This window comes from Scyliorhinus canicula, chromosome 1 (genome assembly GCF_902713615.1).
Source record: "Scyliorhinus canicula chromosome 1, sScyCan1.1, whole genome shotgun sequence".
NCBI lineage: Eukaryota > Metazoa > Chordata > Chondrichthyes > Carcharhiniformes > Scyliorhinidae > Scyliorhinus > Scyliorhinus canicula.
The window spans coordinates 147336054-147354978 of record NC_052146.1 but is presented as its reverse complement, the minus strand read 5'-3'; the positions used below and the strand labels follow the sequence as shown (position 1 = coordinate 147354978).

General features: G+C 52.0%; 1 protein-coding gene across 4 annotated transcripts in view; it reads right to left on the bottom strand.

Annotated features, from left to right (window-relative positions):
- Positions 1 to 8657: 8657 nt before the first annotated feature.
- LOC119968391 overlaps positions 8658 to 18925 on the bottom strand; it is a 153486-nt gene continuing 143218 nt past the window's right edge. For all 4 annotated transcript variants that reach the window (XM_038801189.1, XM_038801190.1, XM_038801188.1 and 1 more), the window contains 2 exons: positions 10381 to 10480; positions 8658 to 10031 (listed from right to left, as the gene is read on the bottom strand). In XM_038801189.1, the coding sequence (XP_038657117.1) occupies positions 9933 to 10031; positions 10381 to 10480 (199 nt within the window). In that variant the 3' untranslated portion in view covers positions 8658 to 9932. The remainder of the gene's footprint in view (positions 10032 to 10380; positions 10481 to 18925) is intronic.

Sequence of the window (18925 nt, the reverse complement as noted above, 5' to 3'; positions counted from 1 at the left end):
ACACTGCGGGGTCAGCGGGAATGTGAGTCTGAGGACCGGGCTTGTGAGTTAGAGTTCTTGGACATGGCCAGGCAAACTTTGGCGAAATGTCCTTTTCTCCCGTAGCTGCTGAAGTTCGCGTTACGGGCCGGGCAGTGCTGCCGGGGGTGTTGGGACTGGCCTCAGAAATAGCAGGGTAGCCCCCCATGATGGGCGGGCAGCCGCGCGGCACAGGCCTGGGATAGACTTTGGTCGGGGGTCCACGAGGGGGTCACGTGGTCAGCCGGGAACACGTTAAGGCTCTGGAACGCTACTTCCAGAGAGGAGGCTAACTTTACCGTCTGATCCAGGTCCAGGGTCCCCTTTTCAAGTAGGCGCTGTCTCACATAGATGGACCGGACTCCCGCCACCTAGATGTCTCGGACGGCGAGTTCCATCTGTTGAGTGGCTGATTCCAGAGTTGCGTTTTAAGTTGATTACATTGATGCGACCATCAATTCACTCGAGACATGAGTAGAAGTAAACTGTGGCTTTAATCAACATAGAACAGTGCCTGCCTGCGACTGATCCAATACTGAGGACCGCCTACAGTCAACTGCTCTTTATACCTCCCTTCAAGGGGAGGAGCCATGGGCGGAGCCCATACATGCCCCAACATGTTCCCCTATGGATAATGCCATACAATGGCCCATAGGAAAAGCCCACAAGGGCAACAGCATAGCACAGATATAAATACAATGGTGGATTATTGGGATAATACATTCACCACAATGCCTCCGCAATCTCCTCAGCTATCTCTTTTAGGACCCTGGTGTGTAGTCCAATCAGTCGAGGCGACTTATCCACCTTCAGACCTTTTAGTTTCCCCAGAATCTTCTCTTTAGTGATGGCCACTGCACTCGCCACTGCCCCCTCATTTCCCTGGCGGTCTGGCATCCCACTGGTGTCAGTTCGCCATGAAGACCTATGCAAAATAACTATTCAGTTTGTCTGTCATTTCTTTGTTTCCTATTATTACTTCTCCAGCCACGTTTTCCAGTGATCTATTTTTGCCTCTCTATTACCTTTTTAGATATTGAGAAAATCTCTTCCTATCTTCCTTTATATTGCTGGCTATCTTACACTCATATTTCATCTTCTCTCCCCTTATTGCTTTTTTAGTTGTCCTCTGCTCGCTGTTAAATGAATCCCAATCCTCTGGCTTCCCACTAATCCTATACAGTTTGTATGCTTTTTCTTTTGTTTTTATGCTGTCCTTGACTTCCCTCATCAACCATGGGTGCCTTGTCCTGCCCTTAGCATGTTTCCTCCTCCGTGGGATTAATTTCTGTTGTGCCTCCCAAATAATCCCCCAGAACTCCTGCCATTGCTGTTCCACTGTCTTCCCTGCTTGGCTCCTTTTCCAATCACCCTGGCCAGCTCCTCCCTCATGACTTTGTAGTTATGCTTAATTAAATTGTAATACCATTAGATCCAACTCCAGCTTCTCCCTCTCAAACTGCAGGGTAAATTCTATCATATTGTGGTCACTGCTCCCTAAGGGTTCCTTCACCTTAAGGTCCCTAATCAAGTCTGCCTCATTTCACATCACCAAATCCAGAATTGCCTGTTTCCCAGTGGGCTCTACCACAAGCTGCTCCAAAAAAAAATCTCTTAAACATTCCACAAATTCCTTTTCTTGGGATCCACTACCAACCTGATTTTCCCAGTCCACGTTGATATTGAAGTCCCCCATGATTATTGTGATATTGCCTTTTTTACAGGCTTTCTCTATCTCCTGATTTATTTTCTGCCCCACATCCTGACTACTGCTAGGGGGCCTGTACATAACTCCCATCAGGGTCTTTTTACCTTTGTGATTCCTCACCTCTACCCGCAGAGATTCTATGCCTTCTGATTCTATATCGCTCCTTGCTAACGATTTAACTTCATTCCTTACTAACAATGCAACCCCGCCCCCTTTGCCCATCTGCCTGTCCTTTCGGTAGGGCACACATCCTTGTATATTTAGATCCCCTTGCAGCCACGTCTCTGTGATGCCCACAACATCGTACCAGCCAATTTCAGTGTGCGCAACAAGCTCATTTACCTTGTTCTGTATACTGCGTGCATTAAGGTCCGCTGCTGCACGGTCCGCTGCTACAGCCTCTTCCTCCACGAGCAGCTCCAGCTCGTACAGCTGCAGACATTTCCCAAGTCTGCACTGACTAGCAGGAAGGCATCATTGCTGGTTGAATTCCAATATCCATTGTTTGCATGGGGTGAAAGGCTGAGATGTTAACATGGTGTGTACCCCTGTTCCCAACCATCTTCAATGGGCCACGTGGTGGCCCTGCTTGGAACTGCGGGCTCCGTTCCCGCATGCCCCCCTCATCCCCAGGACAGTGGGGGTCTCTGGCCCTGTCGCTTGTCCCTGCTGCCAGGGGTACCATCGGTTGGCACTATCCTTGTCAGTGGTATTCTCTGCGGCTCTTGCCCTGCACCCCCCCATGGAGCCTACAGTAGGCGTTGCCCTGGGTGTGCCGACTGATGCCCCGCCAGCAGGTGGCAGCCGGGTTGGGGGCAGAGTATGACAGAGGGTGGGGTGAGGAAGTGGAGGGGTTGGGAGGTTAGAGGCATCCATAAGGCAGGTGTCACTCTGCAGAACCCAAGCGAAGGTGAGTGGTCAGTGGGGTGCGCAGCAAGTTGGCTGCCTTGCAGGCCGTGGAAATTACAGTCTGTGCCTGGACACCGCCCCAGTCCCGTGGGGGGGGGCACCCTGACCATTCGGCCTGTTCCCCCATCAACACCCTCTCCCCTCCGGTCCGAGCCGGGCCTCCCTCCCCAACCCTGGCCTGTATCTGACATGGCAGCCCACAGTCATGCCTCTCCTAGCTCCTCTCTGTCGCTCATCTGCCACAATTTCAGTTTCCCAATTTTTAAATGTGTAAGTTGTGGCGCTAACAATTATACTCAAAGCCGAGAGACTAGTACAATAGAGGCTTTATTGCTGTACGATGTTGTCCCTCCATCTGCAACAGTAGACTAAGGGTCTGAGCAGCTCTCATACATTTATACATAAGCTCCCTGTGGGCGGAGCTAGCCGGCAGGGGCTGACCGGAGGAACCTGTATTACAGGTACAGGCATACATCCCCCTACTGCAGTACACATAACTACAGTGGTTATCTCACCACATTCACCCCCTGTAAAAAAATGAGTCCGGCGGGGGTGACATGTAACTCTAATACAAAGGATGCTATTTACAAGAGGGTCCAACAAGGAAAATCAAGAGTCCATCCGGTTAGCAGGTTACAGGTTGAGCCGAATCGGTGGTCGGACGTTCCGCTGTGATCGGCGTAGCTGTGGTGGTGACGTCGGCACAGGCGGTGATGGTCCCGATGGTGCAGGTGCTGGCGGTGTTGGTGCTGGCTGCTGGCGGGATGACTCCGAGAGCAAGCCGAAATCTTCCGTGTCCTCCAGGGTGGGCAGGGGGATGAGGGATGGACCTGATGGGGACGAATAGGGGGGCGCTGGGGTTGGCGCAGGAAGGGGTGTGGGCATGGGATCGGCACCTGAGGGAGCCAGGTCCCGGAGCAAGACTGTGTCCTGGCGGCCGTCGGGGAACTCCACGTAGGCATACTGAGGGTTGGCGTGGAGAAGGCTTACTTTGTCCACCAGGGGTTCTGCCTTGTGGTGCCGTACATGCCTACGGAGAAGGACTGGGCCCGGAGTCGTGAGCCAAGTCGGGAGCGACACTCCGGATGTGGACTTCCTAGGGAAGGCAAAAACACGTTCATGGGGTGTACTGTTAGTTGCGGTGCACAGTAGTGATCGAATGGAATGGAGCGCGTCAGGGAGGACCTGCTGCCAGCGAGCGGCTGGGAGGTTTCTGGACCGTAGGGCCAGCTGAACGGCCCTCCATACCGTCCCGTTCTCCCTCTCTACCTGCCCGTTACCCCGGGGGTTGTAGCTGGTCGTCCTGCTGGAGGCGATACCCCTGCTGAGCAGGAATTGACGCAGCTCATCGCTCATGAATGAGGATCCCCTGTCACTGTGGATATAGTCGGGGAAACCGAACAGGGCGAAAATGGAATCCAGGGCCTTGATGACGGTGGCAGACGTCATATCTGGGCATGGGATGGCAAAGGGGAACCTAGAAAATTCATCGACCACACTAAGGATGTAGGTGTTGCAGTCGGTGGAGGGAAGGGGCCCTTTGAAGTCCACGCTGAGGCGTTCAAAGGGGCGGGATGCTTTCACCAGGCGCGCGCGATCTGGCCGGTAGAAGTGCGGCTTGCACTCCGCACAGATCTGGCAGTCTCTGGTGACTGTCCGTACTTCCTCGACGGAGTAGGGCAGATTGCGGGCTTTGATCAGATGGTACAAGCAAGTGACTCCCGGATGGCAAAGGCTGTCGTGCAAGGCACGGAGCTGGTTCACTTGTGCACTGGCACATGTACCTCGGGAGAGGGCGTCTGGGGGCTCTTTGAGCTTGCCGGGGCGATACAAGATCTCGTAGTTAAAGGTGGAGAGCTCGATTCTCCACCGCAAGATTTTGTCATTCTTGATCTTGCCCCGCTGCATGTTGTTGAACATGAAGGCTACCGACCGTTGGTCAGTGAGGAGAGTGAATCTCCTGCCAGCCAGGTAATGCCTCCAGTGCCGCACCGCTTCAACGATTGCCTGGGCTTCCTTTTCGACAGAGGAATGCCGAATTTCGGAGGCGTGGAGGGTGCGTGAAAAGAATGCCACGGGTCTGCCGGCCTGATTCAGCGTGGCGGCAAGGGCGACATCTGAAGCGTCGCTCTCTACTTGGAAAGGCAGAGTCTCGTCTACGGCGTGCATCCCCGCCCTGGCTATGTCAGATCGAATGCAGGCGAAGGCCTGTTGTGCCTCGGTCGAGAGGGGAAAATGTGTGGACTGGATAAGTGGCCGGGCCTTGTCTGCGTATTGCGGGACCCACTGGGCGTAATAAGAGAAAAACCCAAGGCAGCGTTTGAGGGCCTTGGGGCAGTGGGGAATTGGGAGCTCCATGAGGGGGCGCATGCGGTCGGGATCGGGCCCCAGTAGTCCGTTTTGGACTACGTAGCCAAGGATGGCTAAGCGGTCTGTGCGGAACACGCATTTCTCCTTGTTGTACGTGAGATTAAGGAGAGATGCGGTGTGGAGGAATTTATAAAGGTTGGCATCATGGTCCTGCTGGTCATGGCCGCAGATGGTGACATTGTCGAGGTACGGGAAGGTGGCCTGCAATCCGTACCGGTCAACCATTCGGTCCATTTCTCGCTGAAAGACCGAGACCCCATTCGTGACGCCGAAGGGAACACTCAGAAATTGGTACAGACGACCGTCCGCCTCGAAGGCAGTGTAGGGACGGTCCGATTTACGGATAGGGAGCTGGTGGTAGGCGGATTTCAGGTCAATAGTAGAGAAGACCTGGTACTGTGCAATCTGATTGACCATATCAGAAATGCGGGGGAGGGGGTACGCGTCGAGCTGCGTGTACCGGTTGATGGTCTGGCTGTAGTCCACGACCATCCTGTGCTTCTCCCCGGTCTTAACCACTACCACCTGGGCTCTCCAAGGGCTGTTGCTGGCCTCGATGATACCCTCCCGAAGCAGCCGCTGGACTTCAAACCTGATGAAGGCCTTGTCCTGGGTGCTGTACCGTCTGCTCCTGGTGGCGACGGGCTTGCAATCCACAGTCAGATTGGCAAAGAGGGAGGGAGGCTCGACCTTGAGGGTCGCGAGGCCGCAAACGGTGAGGGGAGGTAGGGGTCCACCAAATTTGAGGGTGAGGCTCTGGAGATTGCACTGGAAATCCAGGCCTAGTAAGAGTGAAGTGCAGAGGTCGGGGAGAATGTACAGACGGAAACGGTCGAATTCCACACCCTGTACAGTGAGTTTAACCAGGCAGAAACCCCGGATCGGGACAGAGTGGGAACCGGAGGCAAGGGAGATCTGCCGGTCGGCGGGATGGATCGCAAGGGAATAGCGCCTTACCGTGTCCGGGTGGACGAAGCTCTCGGTGCTCCCGGAGTCGATGAGGCAGGCGGTCACATGGTCGTTGACCAGCACCGATGTGGAAGAGGGTGCCAGGTTGCGAGGACAGGACTGGTCGAGCGTAACGGAGGCGAGCAGTGGTTGGTCGGCGGTTGAGTCAGATGAGTCCGACGAGGAGCGGTAGCGACCCGTGTCCCGTGATGGCGGCCCCTGGAGACGAGATGGCGGCATCCACAGTACCTGTGGGTAAAATGGCGGCGTCCATGGAGCGCACGTTATGGGGTCGGAACAAAATGGCGGCGCCCATGGAACGCACATGGCTGTGGTGGATGAAGATGGCGGCGCCCATGGGGCGCACGTGGCGGGGGCGGCAAAAGATGGCGGCGCCCACTGATCGCACGTGGGGTCGGGGGGAGCGGACGGCGGGGCCCATTGAGGGAGCGGCTGAGGCGTGGGGACCGGCGGCACGATAGCGGCGACCATCCGGGACTGACACACCGCTGCAAAGTGGCCTTTCTTGCCACAAGCTTTGCAGGTCGCTGTGCGGGCCGGGCAGCGTTGGCGAGGGTGCTTCTGTTGGCCGCAGAAGTAACAGTGGGGACCCCCAGGGGGTGCGGTGCGGTGGGCAGCGCAGGCATAGTGCGCGGGGGAGGCTGCTGGGGGGGCCGTTTGCGGAGTCCACGAGGGGTAGGACGGATGGGCCTGGGGAGCCGTTTGCGGGGTCCACGAGGGGTAGGACGGGTGGGCCGAGTGGCTAGCGGAGTAAGTTTGCGCACTACGGGAGGCGGCCGTCATGGAGAGCGCCAGGGCCTTTGCGGCCGCGAGGTCGGGGGCGACCCCTTCCAGCAGTCTCACTCTCTGGTGGCACTCTCACCTGGGGAGAGTGCCACCAACACCTTGCACTCCCCCCACATCATAACCAAACAAAATAAATCACACTGGGTGGGTGTAGCACCACCTCAATGGCAAAAAGATCTTCACCAGTGGCTGGGCCCTCCAGGGTCACCTATGAGGAAGTAGTGGCTTGGCGGACTCCCGCTGCGCCCGTGGCTCTGTCACCATTCGAACCAGTAACCCAGAAACTCAGGGTGAAGTGCTAAACCCACCCCGTCATGACAATTGTGTTACACTTCCGGGCAATGGGCATCTTTTTTCTGAAGACCAAGAGTGCAGTCTACCTTGCCCTGGAAAAAAAGGCTCATGACGGGTAGGACATGCTAGAGATGTACCCATTAGAGGCCACCACTAAAAGAATAATACTCTCAAAGGTCGCACCCTTCATACCCACTGAGCTCCTCCTCCCCCATCTCTATCTACTGGGATGTGGAGATGCCGGCGTGGACTGGGGCGAGCACAGTAAGAAGTCTTACAACACCAGGTTAAAATCCAACAGGTTTGATTCAAACACAAGCTTTCGGAGCACTGCTCCTTACTCAGGTGAATCTGAGGAAGGAGCTGCGCTCCGAAAGCTCGTGTTTGAATCAAACCTGTTGGACTTTAACCTGGTGTTGCAAGACTTCTTACTGTATCTACTGGGAAGGTAAGTTCCGGAATGGTGTTGACACCGACCAGATCTTCTGGTCCCTGGACCGCGTGTGGTGCCACGCCTGCAGTGGGGCATGTCCGCAAGAACTGTCCCACTCCCAAGGGGCTGCTGCTGACACCAAATTGACCGCGGCTGGCACCCCCCCCCCCCCTGCACTGACATGCCCACTGTCCCCCTGCAAGGGGAGGGCACGGGCCCATTGACGCAACTGCGTAGGGTGCTGGGCCTGGTGTCGTCTTTGCACGGGTCCCCAAGTGTTGTGGCAGTGAAGGTTGTGACATTGAGTCAGTGGCCAATTTGACCAGACCATGACCCCAGGGGCGTAGCGTTGAGGGAGGCGGCAGTAGTGCGGGGTAGGATCCAGGATGGAGGTTTCCCTGGTGCAAGTGCGCTCCCCCCCCCCCCTACTGAAAGAGGCGAGACTCCATGGAGGGGGGGACTCTGCGACTTGTGGAGCGAGAAACATAACCTTCCCAAATGAAGAGAGATTGTAATTCCCCAGCCCCTGGACATCACACCCTGTCCCCGGAACAAGAAAACCAAAAATAGAAACAAAAAGACCTGAACTGTTGCAGCACCCCCCCCCCCCCCCCCCCCCCCCACCCCGCCCTTCCCACCAGAGCAGAACTCATCAGGGCTGGGTTAGGAAGGGAACCCAGAGACCTCTTCCTACCCAGTGCAGTTTTGCACCCCGGAGGTGTTCATTTTCAGAATGCTGTGGGGCTGTGGCACCGAGGAGGGCCCCATCTCTCCGTCCCAACCTTCAACGCTGGGCACCTCCGTCCTGCTCACAGAAATCTTTCCGGATTTATCAGATGACCCAGTGTCTCTGAGCTGCAGCCTCCCTCTGGCCGAGAATCCCGAGAGAAGCCTGAGAGGACCCCCCCGACCCTCCCCCCCCCCACCCACTTCGTCAATCCTGGGGGTGGGATCGGGGTGGACTCGGGGCTAGTTGGCGGGTCCGTGCCATCCACCACACTTCATGTGACAGAGGATGTGGACCCGGATGGTGACTGGTGAGATGAGGATAGCAGTACGGTGGTGGCACTGGGGATGAAATAGAATCTATCTGTAGCAAGGCAGTGAACATCCTTGTGACCCTCCCCCCAATTCCCCCCCCCCCCCCCCCCCCCCCCCGGCCTCGGGGAACTCTCAGGCTTTCTAATAACTAAATGCAGTCACCGGGACAGAATGCAGCTATCCCTCGACCACTGGTGGGACTCGACTTTGCTTGTCCAGTCTTCCCTCACCTACGCAAAAGGGGTGCTGGACATGGACTGGAACGAGCAGCGCAGGCTGAATTTCAACTGCACTCTCGAGACATGGGACTGCCTTGGTACCCAGTGCTGCGTTCCAGTGGTGGTAAAATTAAGGGAACTGGTTGGATCCCCCAACTTGGTGGATGTCTGGCAACATGTCCATCCTGACTCCAGCATATGCACTTATGTGAGGCCTGGAATGGGAGCGTCCAGAATCAACCACCTTTACATTTCATTGGCGGACCAGCCCCACATTCTATTGGCTTCTGTGCTGCAGGTGCCGTGCTTGGACCACCATCTGGCGTTGACGTAGCTCGCTGCATCTCGCGCTCAATCGTGGTCCGCGTACTGGCACTTTAACAACCTGCTGCCAGAGGGCCAGCGGTTCCTGGACTAATTTTGTCGCTCCTGGGTCAGCTGGAGAAGGAAGTGGGGAGGCTTCCCATCCTTAAGGCTATGGTGGGATGTGGGAAAGCCTCACATCCGTTTCTGTCAGGAGTCTACAAGGAGGTCGACGCGGGTCTAAAATCCAGGGCCGAGGAGTTGGAGAATGAGGCACTTGTCCTGGAGTCACATCTCGGTCAGCCATCTCGGTCAGCCCAATGAAGACCCAACCCACAGAAAGAAGTAGGGTGACCTGTGGGACATGCAACTCGTCCAGTCCCGTAGCACTTATGTGAGGTCACAGATACAGCTCCTCATTTAGCTTTAGCAACAAAAAGGTCTAGATTTCCCAGCTGTTCACGTTGACGGGATCACCCAGCACACCAATGGCGCACCACCGCCACAGATTTCCCAGCAGCGTGGGGTGGATTCAATGGGAAACCCATTGACAACATCAGAACCGGAAGATCCCGTCGCCGGCCAATGGTTGGCCACCTCAGGCAGCCAAGAAACATGCCACGGGGAGGCCAGAGAATCTCGCCGTAAGTCTTAAACCATCCACGATTATAAAGGCACTACTTGTAAACATATTAACCACATTGAGCACTTTGGATAGTTCTTGCATCTCGTTGATCCCCTTCACAATATTTACTGATGTACCAAAGTTCTTTTTTCATTCCAAATGAGGGCTCTAGTCAGCCTCACAACTGCCATGTATCTCTCACCTGACTTTAACTTTGTTGGCAGAGGTAGGTTTCTCTAGTTGGTGCCTGAGCTGAGATTAAACACCAGTTGGCACTTCAGTGGCTTGTAGATCTTGGACAGAGCACAGAAAATGGTGGTCAGCTGGACCATCCTCCACATTTAAGGGGTAAACCACATTAGAACATAGAACAGTACAGCACAGAACAGGCCCTTCGGCCCTCAATGTTGTGCCGAGCCATGATCACCCCACTCAAACCCACGTATCCACCCTATACCCGTAACCCAACAACCCCCCCCCCTTAACCTTACTTTTATTAGGACACTACGGGCAATTTAGCATGGCCAATCCACCTAACCCGCACATCTTTGGACTGTGGGAGGAAACCGGAGCACCCGGAGGAAACCCACGCACACAGGGGGAGGACGTGCAGACTCCACACAGACAGTGACCCAGCCGGGAATCGAACCTGGGACCCTGGAGCTGTGAAGCATTTATGCTAACCACCATGCTACCCTGCTGCCACATTAATACTCACGTGCGGACTGTATTGGGCTGTGATGTCCTGAATTAGTCCTCCCAAGTTCAAATCCACAAATGTACGTGGATTTAATAAATCAGTTGAACTGTGGGGTTAGAAAAGTAATTATGAAAGTTGCCAGAACATTGAATGAACTCAAATGGATTGTTAATGTCCTCCAGGAAGAAAAGCAGCCACCCCTGTACAGTCTGGCCAGCATATAACTCTTGAAGGGATGTCCGACCCGTTTACTCTACTAGTATGCAACTCTACTATGAATACTATGAACTAGCCAACTATGAATAGTGACAAAATTAAACTTCGGCACCACATCCTGAAAAGAGAAACAATTCTAATCAACGATCAAATCTATGCAATGTTTTAACTCAAGGTACACTCCACCCAGACTCCATGCCTTTCATACAACTTGCATTGGACAGGCTCACAAGCATTTAGTCTTTGTGAGCAACTAACAAATATATTAATGTGTTGCAATATACCATTGGCTGCCTGTAGATCGATTGGCTTCCAGGAAATCTGAATCAATATTCAGCGATAATGTGTTACGCAATTACAATTCCATTTTATAAGGTTAATTTGCAGTGTTCTGTTTTTACTTATTTTATTTTTTCTCAGCTTTGTAGATCTGGTTAGACCTGTTAAAAATGTACAATGTTTGCTTCAGATTCAAAATACTTCAACTCCCTCCCGTGGGCAGAAGCAGAGACAGAACAGAGAAGGGTGACGGGCAGAAAGATCAGAAAGTGAGGCATGAGAACAGAGAGACAAGGGGCCTGAGGGTGGAACATCGGAAGAATTTCTTGGCAGCAGATTTTCGGAGCACTGACTGGAGAAATGCCTGTTTAATGATGCTTCTCAGAAGTGGGTGTTGTTGCTTGTTCTGGGTGAGTGTGCTGAACACTCAATTTGGCTGTTTCATTCCTAAACTCTAGAGTCGCCACAAGTTTCAAGTTCAAGTTCAAAGCAATAAAACCATACACCAATTAGTAAGTTCAAACAAGACACGTTTATTATATTACAGTAATCTGCTAATCATGCAAATAAACTATAAGACTAGATTAATCCTACCACTAATAGGCCAAATACTTATCTGGATAAGGGGACTGCCGGATCAGGGAACAACGGCTTCTAGCTTTGTCCAGGGTCCGCAGGCTTCCAGTGGTTATGGTCTAAACGGGTTAGAAGTGTCTATTCCCGTAGCATGCGTTGTGACTTACTTGCTGGCAGCTTCTGCTCAGACGTCTCCTGCACACGCGACTGACGCCATCGGGAACCCGGCCCAGCAGGGGCGGAGCATCGGGGGAAGGCCTGAGGTAACGTCCTGAGGCCGTCCCGACCACGTGCGGCGCAGTCCTAGAGTACGCCATTTCGGAGGGGGCAGAGCATCGCAAAAGCAGCATCGCCTCCGATTGCAGCACCAACTTGGATTCTACAGCCGATTTCAGCGTCGGCGACCGGAGAATCCCGGCCAACATCTCTAAAACAGATTATCTGGTCATCAATATACTAAAGATACTGTTATAACCTGCCTGCTTACCATTGGCTGGGGACTAATGACAATCCCACAATCCTGTGGGAGTATGAGCTTCCCCAATGAGGGGGGGGAGAAATCATTAGCAGACTCCCTGCATAAATAAAGCTGGCTAGTTTGGAACCAGCAGAGAGAAAGAGGAGTTAGCTGCAAGGGAAGTTGCTGCTGTTGTGTATATATATGTTATTATAAATAAATGTTATTTATTTGTATCCTGAAGACTCGTGCTGGATTCTTCATGGCCCTCATAAAAGATACTGAAAAACGGAAATAAAAAGAGTAAATGCTGGAAATATTCTGCAAGGTCGATCACACCTGCAGAGAGATGAATCAAGTTAACATTTCAGATTGGTGGCAATTAGCAGGTCATTTGTTTATTTGCTGTTTGTTGCCTCTTGTTATGTAAAAAGTGACAGCTGCCTATCCTACAGGATAACAATTGACAGCATATTAAAAGCATGTTTTTGTCTGTAAAACACTTGAGGATGTCCTGGGTTTGTAAAGGGCATTATAGAAGTGACTAAAGTGATGTGAAAGCAAATGTGGATGATATGGATATGGATGATATTTATAATGACTTCCAGAAGGCATTTGAGTAAGCCCCTCTCAGGAGACAGTTACCTGAATTCGAAGTCCATTGGATTAAAGAGGAATTATTGACCTGGTTAGGAAATTGTCTGGGTAGTGGGATACACAGAGCAGGAATAATGTACAGATGCCCTAAATAGCAGGATGTGGCTAGTGGTGTCCCGCGAGGATTTGTGTCACAGTCTCAACTGCTCACTGCATTTACTAACAACTTTGATGATCGGATAGAAAGCCACATGTCCAAATTGGCTGATGGGACAAAGATAGTACAGATGAAGTATAATATTACAAAGAGCTATTAATAGATTTCAATGAAGGTAAATGTGAGTCCTGAAATGAACAGGGTACTTTCTAAATAGTGAAAACCTGGAAACGGAGGAGGCCCAAAGAGAGTTAAGAATGTAAATACATACATCACAAAAATAATTCAAAAGACAAATGAAGTACTAGCCTTTAAATCCAGGGGTGATCATAAGCTGCTTTCCCCTTTGAGGGAAAGAGCTGATTTTACCTGAGGATCACCAAACTTCAGGCGAGGGGCAAGATTGAGAAGGTAGGGCCTTCATGAATAACCACCCGGTACCGGAATATGAACCCACATTCTCCACCTCACCCTGCATTACAAGCCAGCTGTCCAGCCAACTGAGGTAAACAAGCCCCACTCAGTGCAGTACAGGTTTACTAGACAGATACCTGGACTCCAAAGGATAAATGATGAGGAGAGATTACACAAACTCAGATTGTATTCCCTGGATTTTAGAAGGTTAAGGGGTGATTTGATCAATGTTTCCAAGATGGTAGGTGGAATGAATAGGGCAAAGTGAAAGTATTTCTGCTGACTTGGGGAACCTAGGGCTGCGACCATAGTCTAAAACTTAGAGCCGTACTTTCAGGAGTAAAATTAGGAAATATGTCTACACACAAAGGAGAGACCTGTCCCAAAGACTGATCAAGCAACAGCCTGACAAAGTCATACTCATTGAATCATACCTTACATACAATGTCACAGACACCACCATCACATCCCTGGTTATGTCCTGTCCCACTCACAGGACAGACCCACCAGAGATGCGACACAATGGTCTACACTCGAGACAAAGTTTCCCTGGGAGGTCTCGATAACGAATTGGACCCGATCAAGTCTCAAGGTCAAACATGGGCAAGGAAATCTCCAGCTATGAATGGTGGTGGGCAACTCATTGAAGGAGGAAGCTCCATAACTACCCCATTCTCAAAGATGTGGAAGCACAGTACATCAGTGCAAAAGACAAGGCTGAAGTGTTTGCAACAATATTCAGCCAGAAGTGTCGAGTGGCTGATCTATCAAGGCGTCCTCCTGAGGTCCCCAGCATTATAAATGCCAATCTTCAGCCAATTTGGTTGGCTCCATGTGGTATGAAAGAAATTACTTAAGCACAAAATACTGCAAAGACGATGGGCCCTGGCAACATTCCAGCAATAGTGCTGAAGACCCATGCTCCCGCGCTAGCTGTGGCCTTGTAAGGCTGTTCCAGTACAGCTATGACACGCAACTACTGGCATTGTGGAAAATTGCTGAGGCATGTCCTGTTCTCACAAAGCATGATAAATCCACCTAACCAATTATCACCCCATCAGTCCATGCTCGACTACCATAAAGTGATGGAAGAAGTCATCGATAATGCTATCAAACCACACTTACTCAGCAAAAACTGTTCACTGACACTAAGTTTGGATTCCGCCAGGGTCACTCAGCTCTTGATCTCTTTACAGCCTTAGTCCAAACATTGCACAAAAGAGCTGAACTCAAGTGATGTGGTGAGAGTGACTTGCCTTGACATCAAGGCAGCATTGCGTCAAGTATGGCATCAAGGGGCCTTAGCAAAACTGAAGTCAATGGGAATCAGGGGGAAATCTTTCCACTAGTTAGAGTCATACCCGGCACAGGCTGGGTCACTGTCTGTGTGGAGTCTGCACGTCCTCCCCCTGTGTGCGTGGGTTTCCTCCGGGTGCTCCGGTTTCCTCCCACAGTCCAAAGATGTGCGGGTTAGGTGGATTGGCCATGCTAAATTGCCCGTAGTGTCCTAATAAAAGTAAGGTTAGGGGGGGGTTGTTGGGTTACGGGTATAGGGTGGATACGTGGGTTTGAGTAGGGTGATCATGGCTCGGCACAACATTGAGGGCCGAAGGGCCTGTTCTGTGCTGTACTGTTCTATGTTCTATGTTCTATGTTCTATGTTCTAAAGGGAGATGGTTGTGGGTGTTGGAGGTCAATCTTCTCCACCCCAGAACAACACTGCAAGAGTTCCTCAGGGTGGTTCATAGACTCAATTATCTTCCGCTGCTTCATCAATGATCGTCCCTCTATCACAAAGTCAGAAGTGGGGATTTTTACTGATGATTGCACAATGTTCAGCACTCCTTAGGTACTGAAGCAGTCTGTGCTCATCTGCAGCAAGACTTGGTTAACATTTAGACTTTGTGTTGTAAAGTGGCAAATAACATTCATGACACACGTGCCAGGCAATGACCATGTCCATTTAGAGATCATCTAACAATCTTCCCATGACATTCAATGACATTACCATTGCTGAATCCCTCACCATCAACATCCTGGGAGTTATCTTCTATCAGAAGCTTAACCGGACAAGCCATATAAATATTGTGGCTACAAGAGCAGGTAAGAGGCTAAGAATCCTGCGATGAATAACTCACCTCCTGACTCCCCAAAGCCTGTTCACCACCTACAAAGCACAACTCGGCGTATGATAGGATTATGGCCGAGTCCTAAAGAACATAACTGCTAGACTGGGTCTGTGACAGGTGGTGAGCGAACCAACAAGAGGGAAAAACATACTAAACTTCATCTTCATCCAAATTGGGCGAGCTTCCTAACAGACTAGTCAAGGAACAGCCTGCCATAGTCATAGTCACGGAATCACACTTTGCACATAAGGGCCGGGATTCTTCCCTACCCGGTGGGGCGGGGGTCGCGGCATACCGGAGTGGCGAGAACCACTCCGGCGTAGGTCTCCCCAAAAGGTGCAGAATTCTCCACACCTTTAGGGGCTAGGCCTGCGCTGGAGTGGCTCCCACTCCGCCGACCGGCGCCAACGGCCTTTGGAGCCCCGCCGACCGGCATCACGGCTGGCCGAAAGGCCTTTGCCGGTCGGCGTGAGTCCGCGCATGCGCCGGAGTGTCAGCAGCCGCTGACATCACCCCGGTGCATGCACGGTGGATGGGGTCTCTTCCGCCTCTGCCATGGTGGAGGCCGTGGTGGCGGTGGAAGAAAAAGAGTGCACCCACGGTACAGGTCCGCCCGCCGATCGGTGGACTCCGATTGCGGGCCAGGCCACCATGGGGGCACCCCCCGGGGTCAGATCGCCCCCCGCAGGACCCCGGGGCCCGCTCGCGCCACCTGCTCCTGCCGGCACCAGAGGTGGTTTAAACCACGTTAGTGGGAGAGGCCTGACAGCGGCGGGACTTCGGCCCATTACAGGCCAGAGAATCGCCGCGGGGGGCCCACTGACCGGCGCACCGTGATTCCCGCCCCGCCGATTCCCAGGTGGTGGAGAATTCCGGCCAAAACAGGGGCCGGATTTACGCCGGCCCCAGGCGATTCTCCGACCCTGTGGGGGGTCGGAGGATTCCGCCCAAGGTCCCAGACATCACTCCCACCGTGACTGAATATGTCATGTCCCACTGGCAGGACAGACCCAGCAGAGGTGGTGGCACAGTGGTATACAGTCAGGATGGAGTTGCACTGGGAGTCCTGAACATCTACTCTGGACCCATGAGGTTTCATGGCATCAGATCAATCATGGGCAAGGAAACTTCCTGCTGATTACAATTTGATTCAACCCACATGATATCAAGAAATGGCTAAAGGCACTGGATACTGCAAATGCCATGGGCCCTGACAATATTCGGAAATAGTACTGAAGACTTATGCTCTAGAACTTGCCGCACCCCTGTTCCAGTACAGCGACAACACTGGTATCTACCCGGCAATGTGGAAATTTGCCCAGGTATGTCCTGTTCACAAAAAGCAGGACAACTCCAACCCAGCCAATTACTGCCCTATCAGTTTACTCTCAATCATCAGCAAAGTTATGGAATGGGTCATCAACCGTGCTATCAAGCAGCACTTACTTGGCAATAACTTGCTCAATGACACTCCGTTTGGGTTCCTCCAGGGTCACTCATCTCCTGACCTCATTACAGCCTTGGTTCAAATATGTATAAAAGAGCTGAACTCCGGAGGTGTGAGTGACTGCCCTTCACATCAAGGCAGCATTTGACCAAGTGTGGCATCAAGGAGCCTCAGCAAAACTGGAGTCAATGTGAATCGGGGGGGGCGGGAACTTTCCGCTGGTTGGAGTCATACCTGGCACAATGGAAGATGGTTGTGGTGGTTGGAGGTCAATCATCTTAGCTCCAGGACATCACTGCAGGAGGTGCTTTATCAATAACATTCCTTCCAACAGATACTGGGATGTTTGCTGATGATTGCACAATGTTCAACACCATTCGTGACTCATGAGACACTGAAGCAGTCCATGCGCAAATTCAGCAAGACCTGGACAATATCCGTGCATGGGCTGACAAGTGGAAAGTGGCATTCATGCCACACAAGCGCCAGACAATGACCATCTCCTACAAGAGAGGATCTAACCACCGCCCCTTGGCATTCAATGGCATTACCATTGCTGAATCCTGCACTATCCAGATCCTGGGAGTTACCATCAATCAGAAACTAAACTGGACTAGCCATATAAATACTGTGGCTACCAGAGCAGGTCAGAGGCTCGGAATCTTGCACCAAGTACCTCATGTTCTGACTGCTCCCCCTCTCCCCCCCCCCCCCCCACCCCTCTCTCTCTCTCTCTCCCCCCCCCCCCCCCATCTGTCCACGATCTAGAAGGTACAAGTCAAGAGTGCAATGGAATATTCTCCACTTGCCTGGATGTGTGCAGCTCCAACAACACTCAAGAAGCTCGACACCATCCGGGACAAAGCAACCCGCTTGATTGACACCCCTTCCGCAAGCATTTACTCCCTCCACCACAGGCGCACAATAGCAGCAGTGTAGCAGCAACTTCCAAACCCACAAACACTACCATCTAGAAGGACAAGGGCTTAGGAAACATAGGGACCTAGGAATTAGGAGCAGAAGTAGGCAATTCAGAATCTCGAGTCTGCTCTGCCATTCAGTCAGATCATGGCTTATCTCTTCCTGGTCTCAAATCCACCTCCTCACCTGTTCCCCATATCCCTTTAACCCGTTTTATCATCATATCTACCTCCTTCTTGAAACCATTTAATGACTCAGATTCCACTGCACTATGGGGCAGCGAGTTCCACAAATCACCACCCTCTGCAAGAAGTAGTTCCTCCTCATCTCAGTTCTAAATCTACTTCCTCTCAACTGATATCTGTGATCTCTCGTTCTAGATTGCCCCACAAGGGGGAATATTTGATCTACGTTTACTTTATCAATCCTTTTTAGTATTTTATACACCTCGATCAGATTCACCTCTCATCCTTCTAAACTCCAGCAAGTATAAGCCCAAACTGATCAATCTCTCCTCATCGATAAGGACAGTAGATACCTGGGAACACCACCACTGGAAGTTACCCTCCAAGTCACTCACCACCCTGACTTGACAGCCTCCTTTGAAACCTGAGACTGCTACCACTGGGAAGGACAGGGCAGCAATTACATAGGAACACCATCACCTGTAGATTCGCCTCCAAGCCACACCCCATCTTGACATGGAAAAATATCACAATTCTATCACAAAATCAATATTCTGGAATTCCCTTTCTAACAGCACTGTGGGCGTACCTACAACTCAGGGACTGCAGTGATTCAAGAAGGTCAATCACCACCACCTTCTCAAGGGCAATTAGGGATGGACAATGAATGTTGATCCAGCCAGCAATGTCCACATCCCCTGAAAGAATGATAAAAACAAAGGGTGATGTTTCCACCCCCTGCGCCGTGTTTTGCGACGCCGGATGTGGCACAACATTAGTTGGCGGGAGCAGAGTCCAGTCGCTCGTATCCTGTGCCACCGGGGAACCCGCGGCAAATGGTTGCCGACGATCGGACCAGAAGATCCCGTCGGCGGGAACAGCCAGAAACGTCCCCACCCGCCAGTGGGATTTTCCGGTTCCACGGAAGTCGATGCCGCATTTTACTGCCCGGTCCGCTCTGTGATGGGGGACCCCTCCCAAAGGCTGAACCAAGTTTGTAACTGAGCAATTGATGCTGCATCAGTTATAAATTTAAACCCAAGGATCGTAGATTTTTGTTCTCCAAAGAAATTGAAATAGGGGAATAAAGACCTGTATGTTAGTTCACAGGTCTGCTATGATGTCAGTGCACGGTGGTACAGGTTTGAAGAACTTAATAGCCTACTTCTGTTT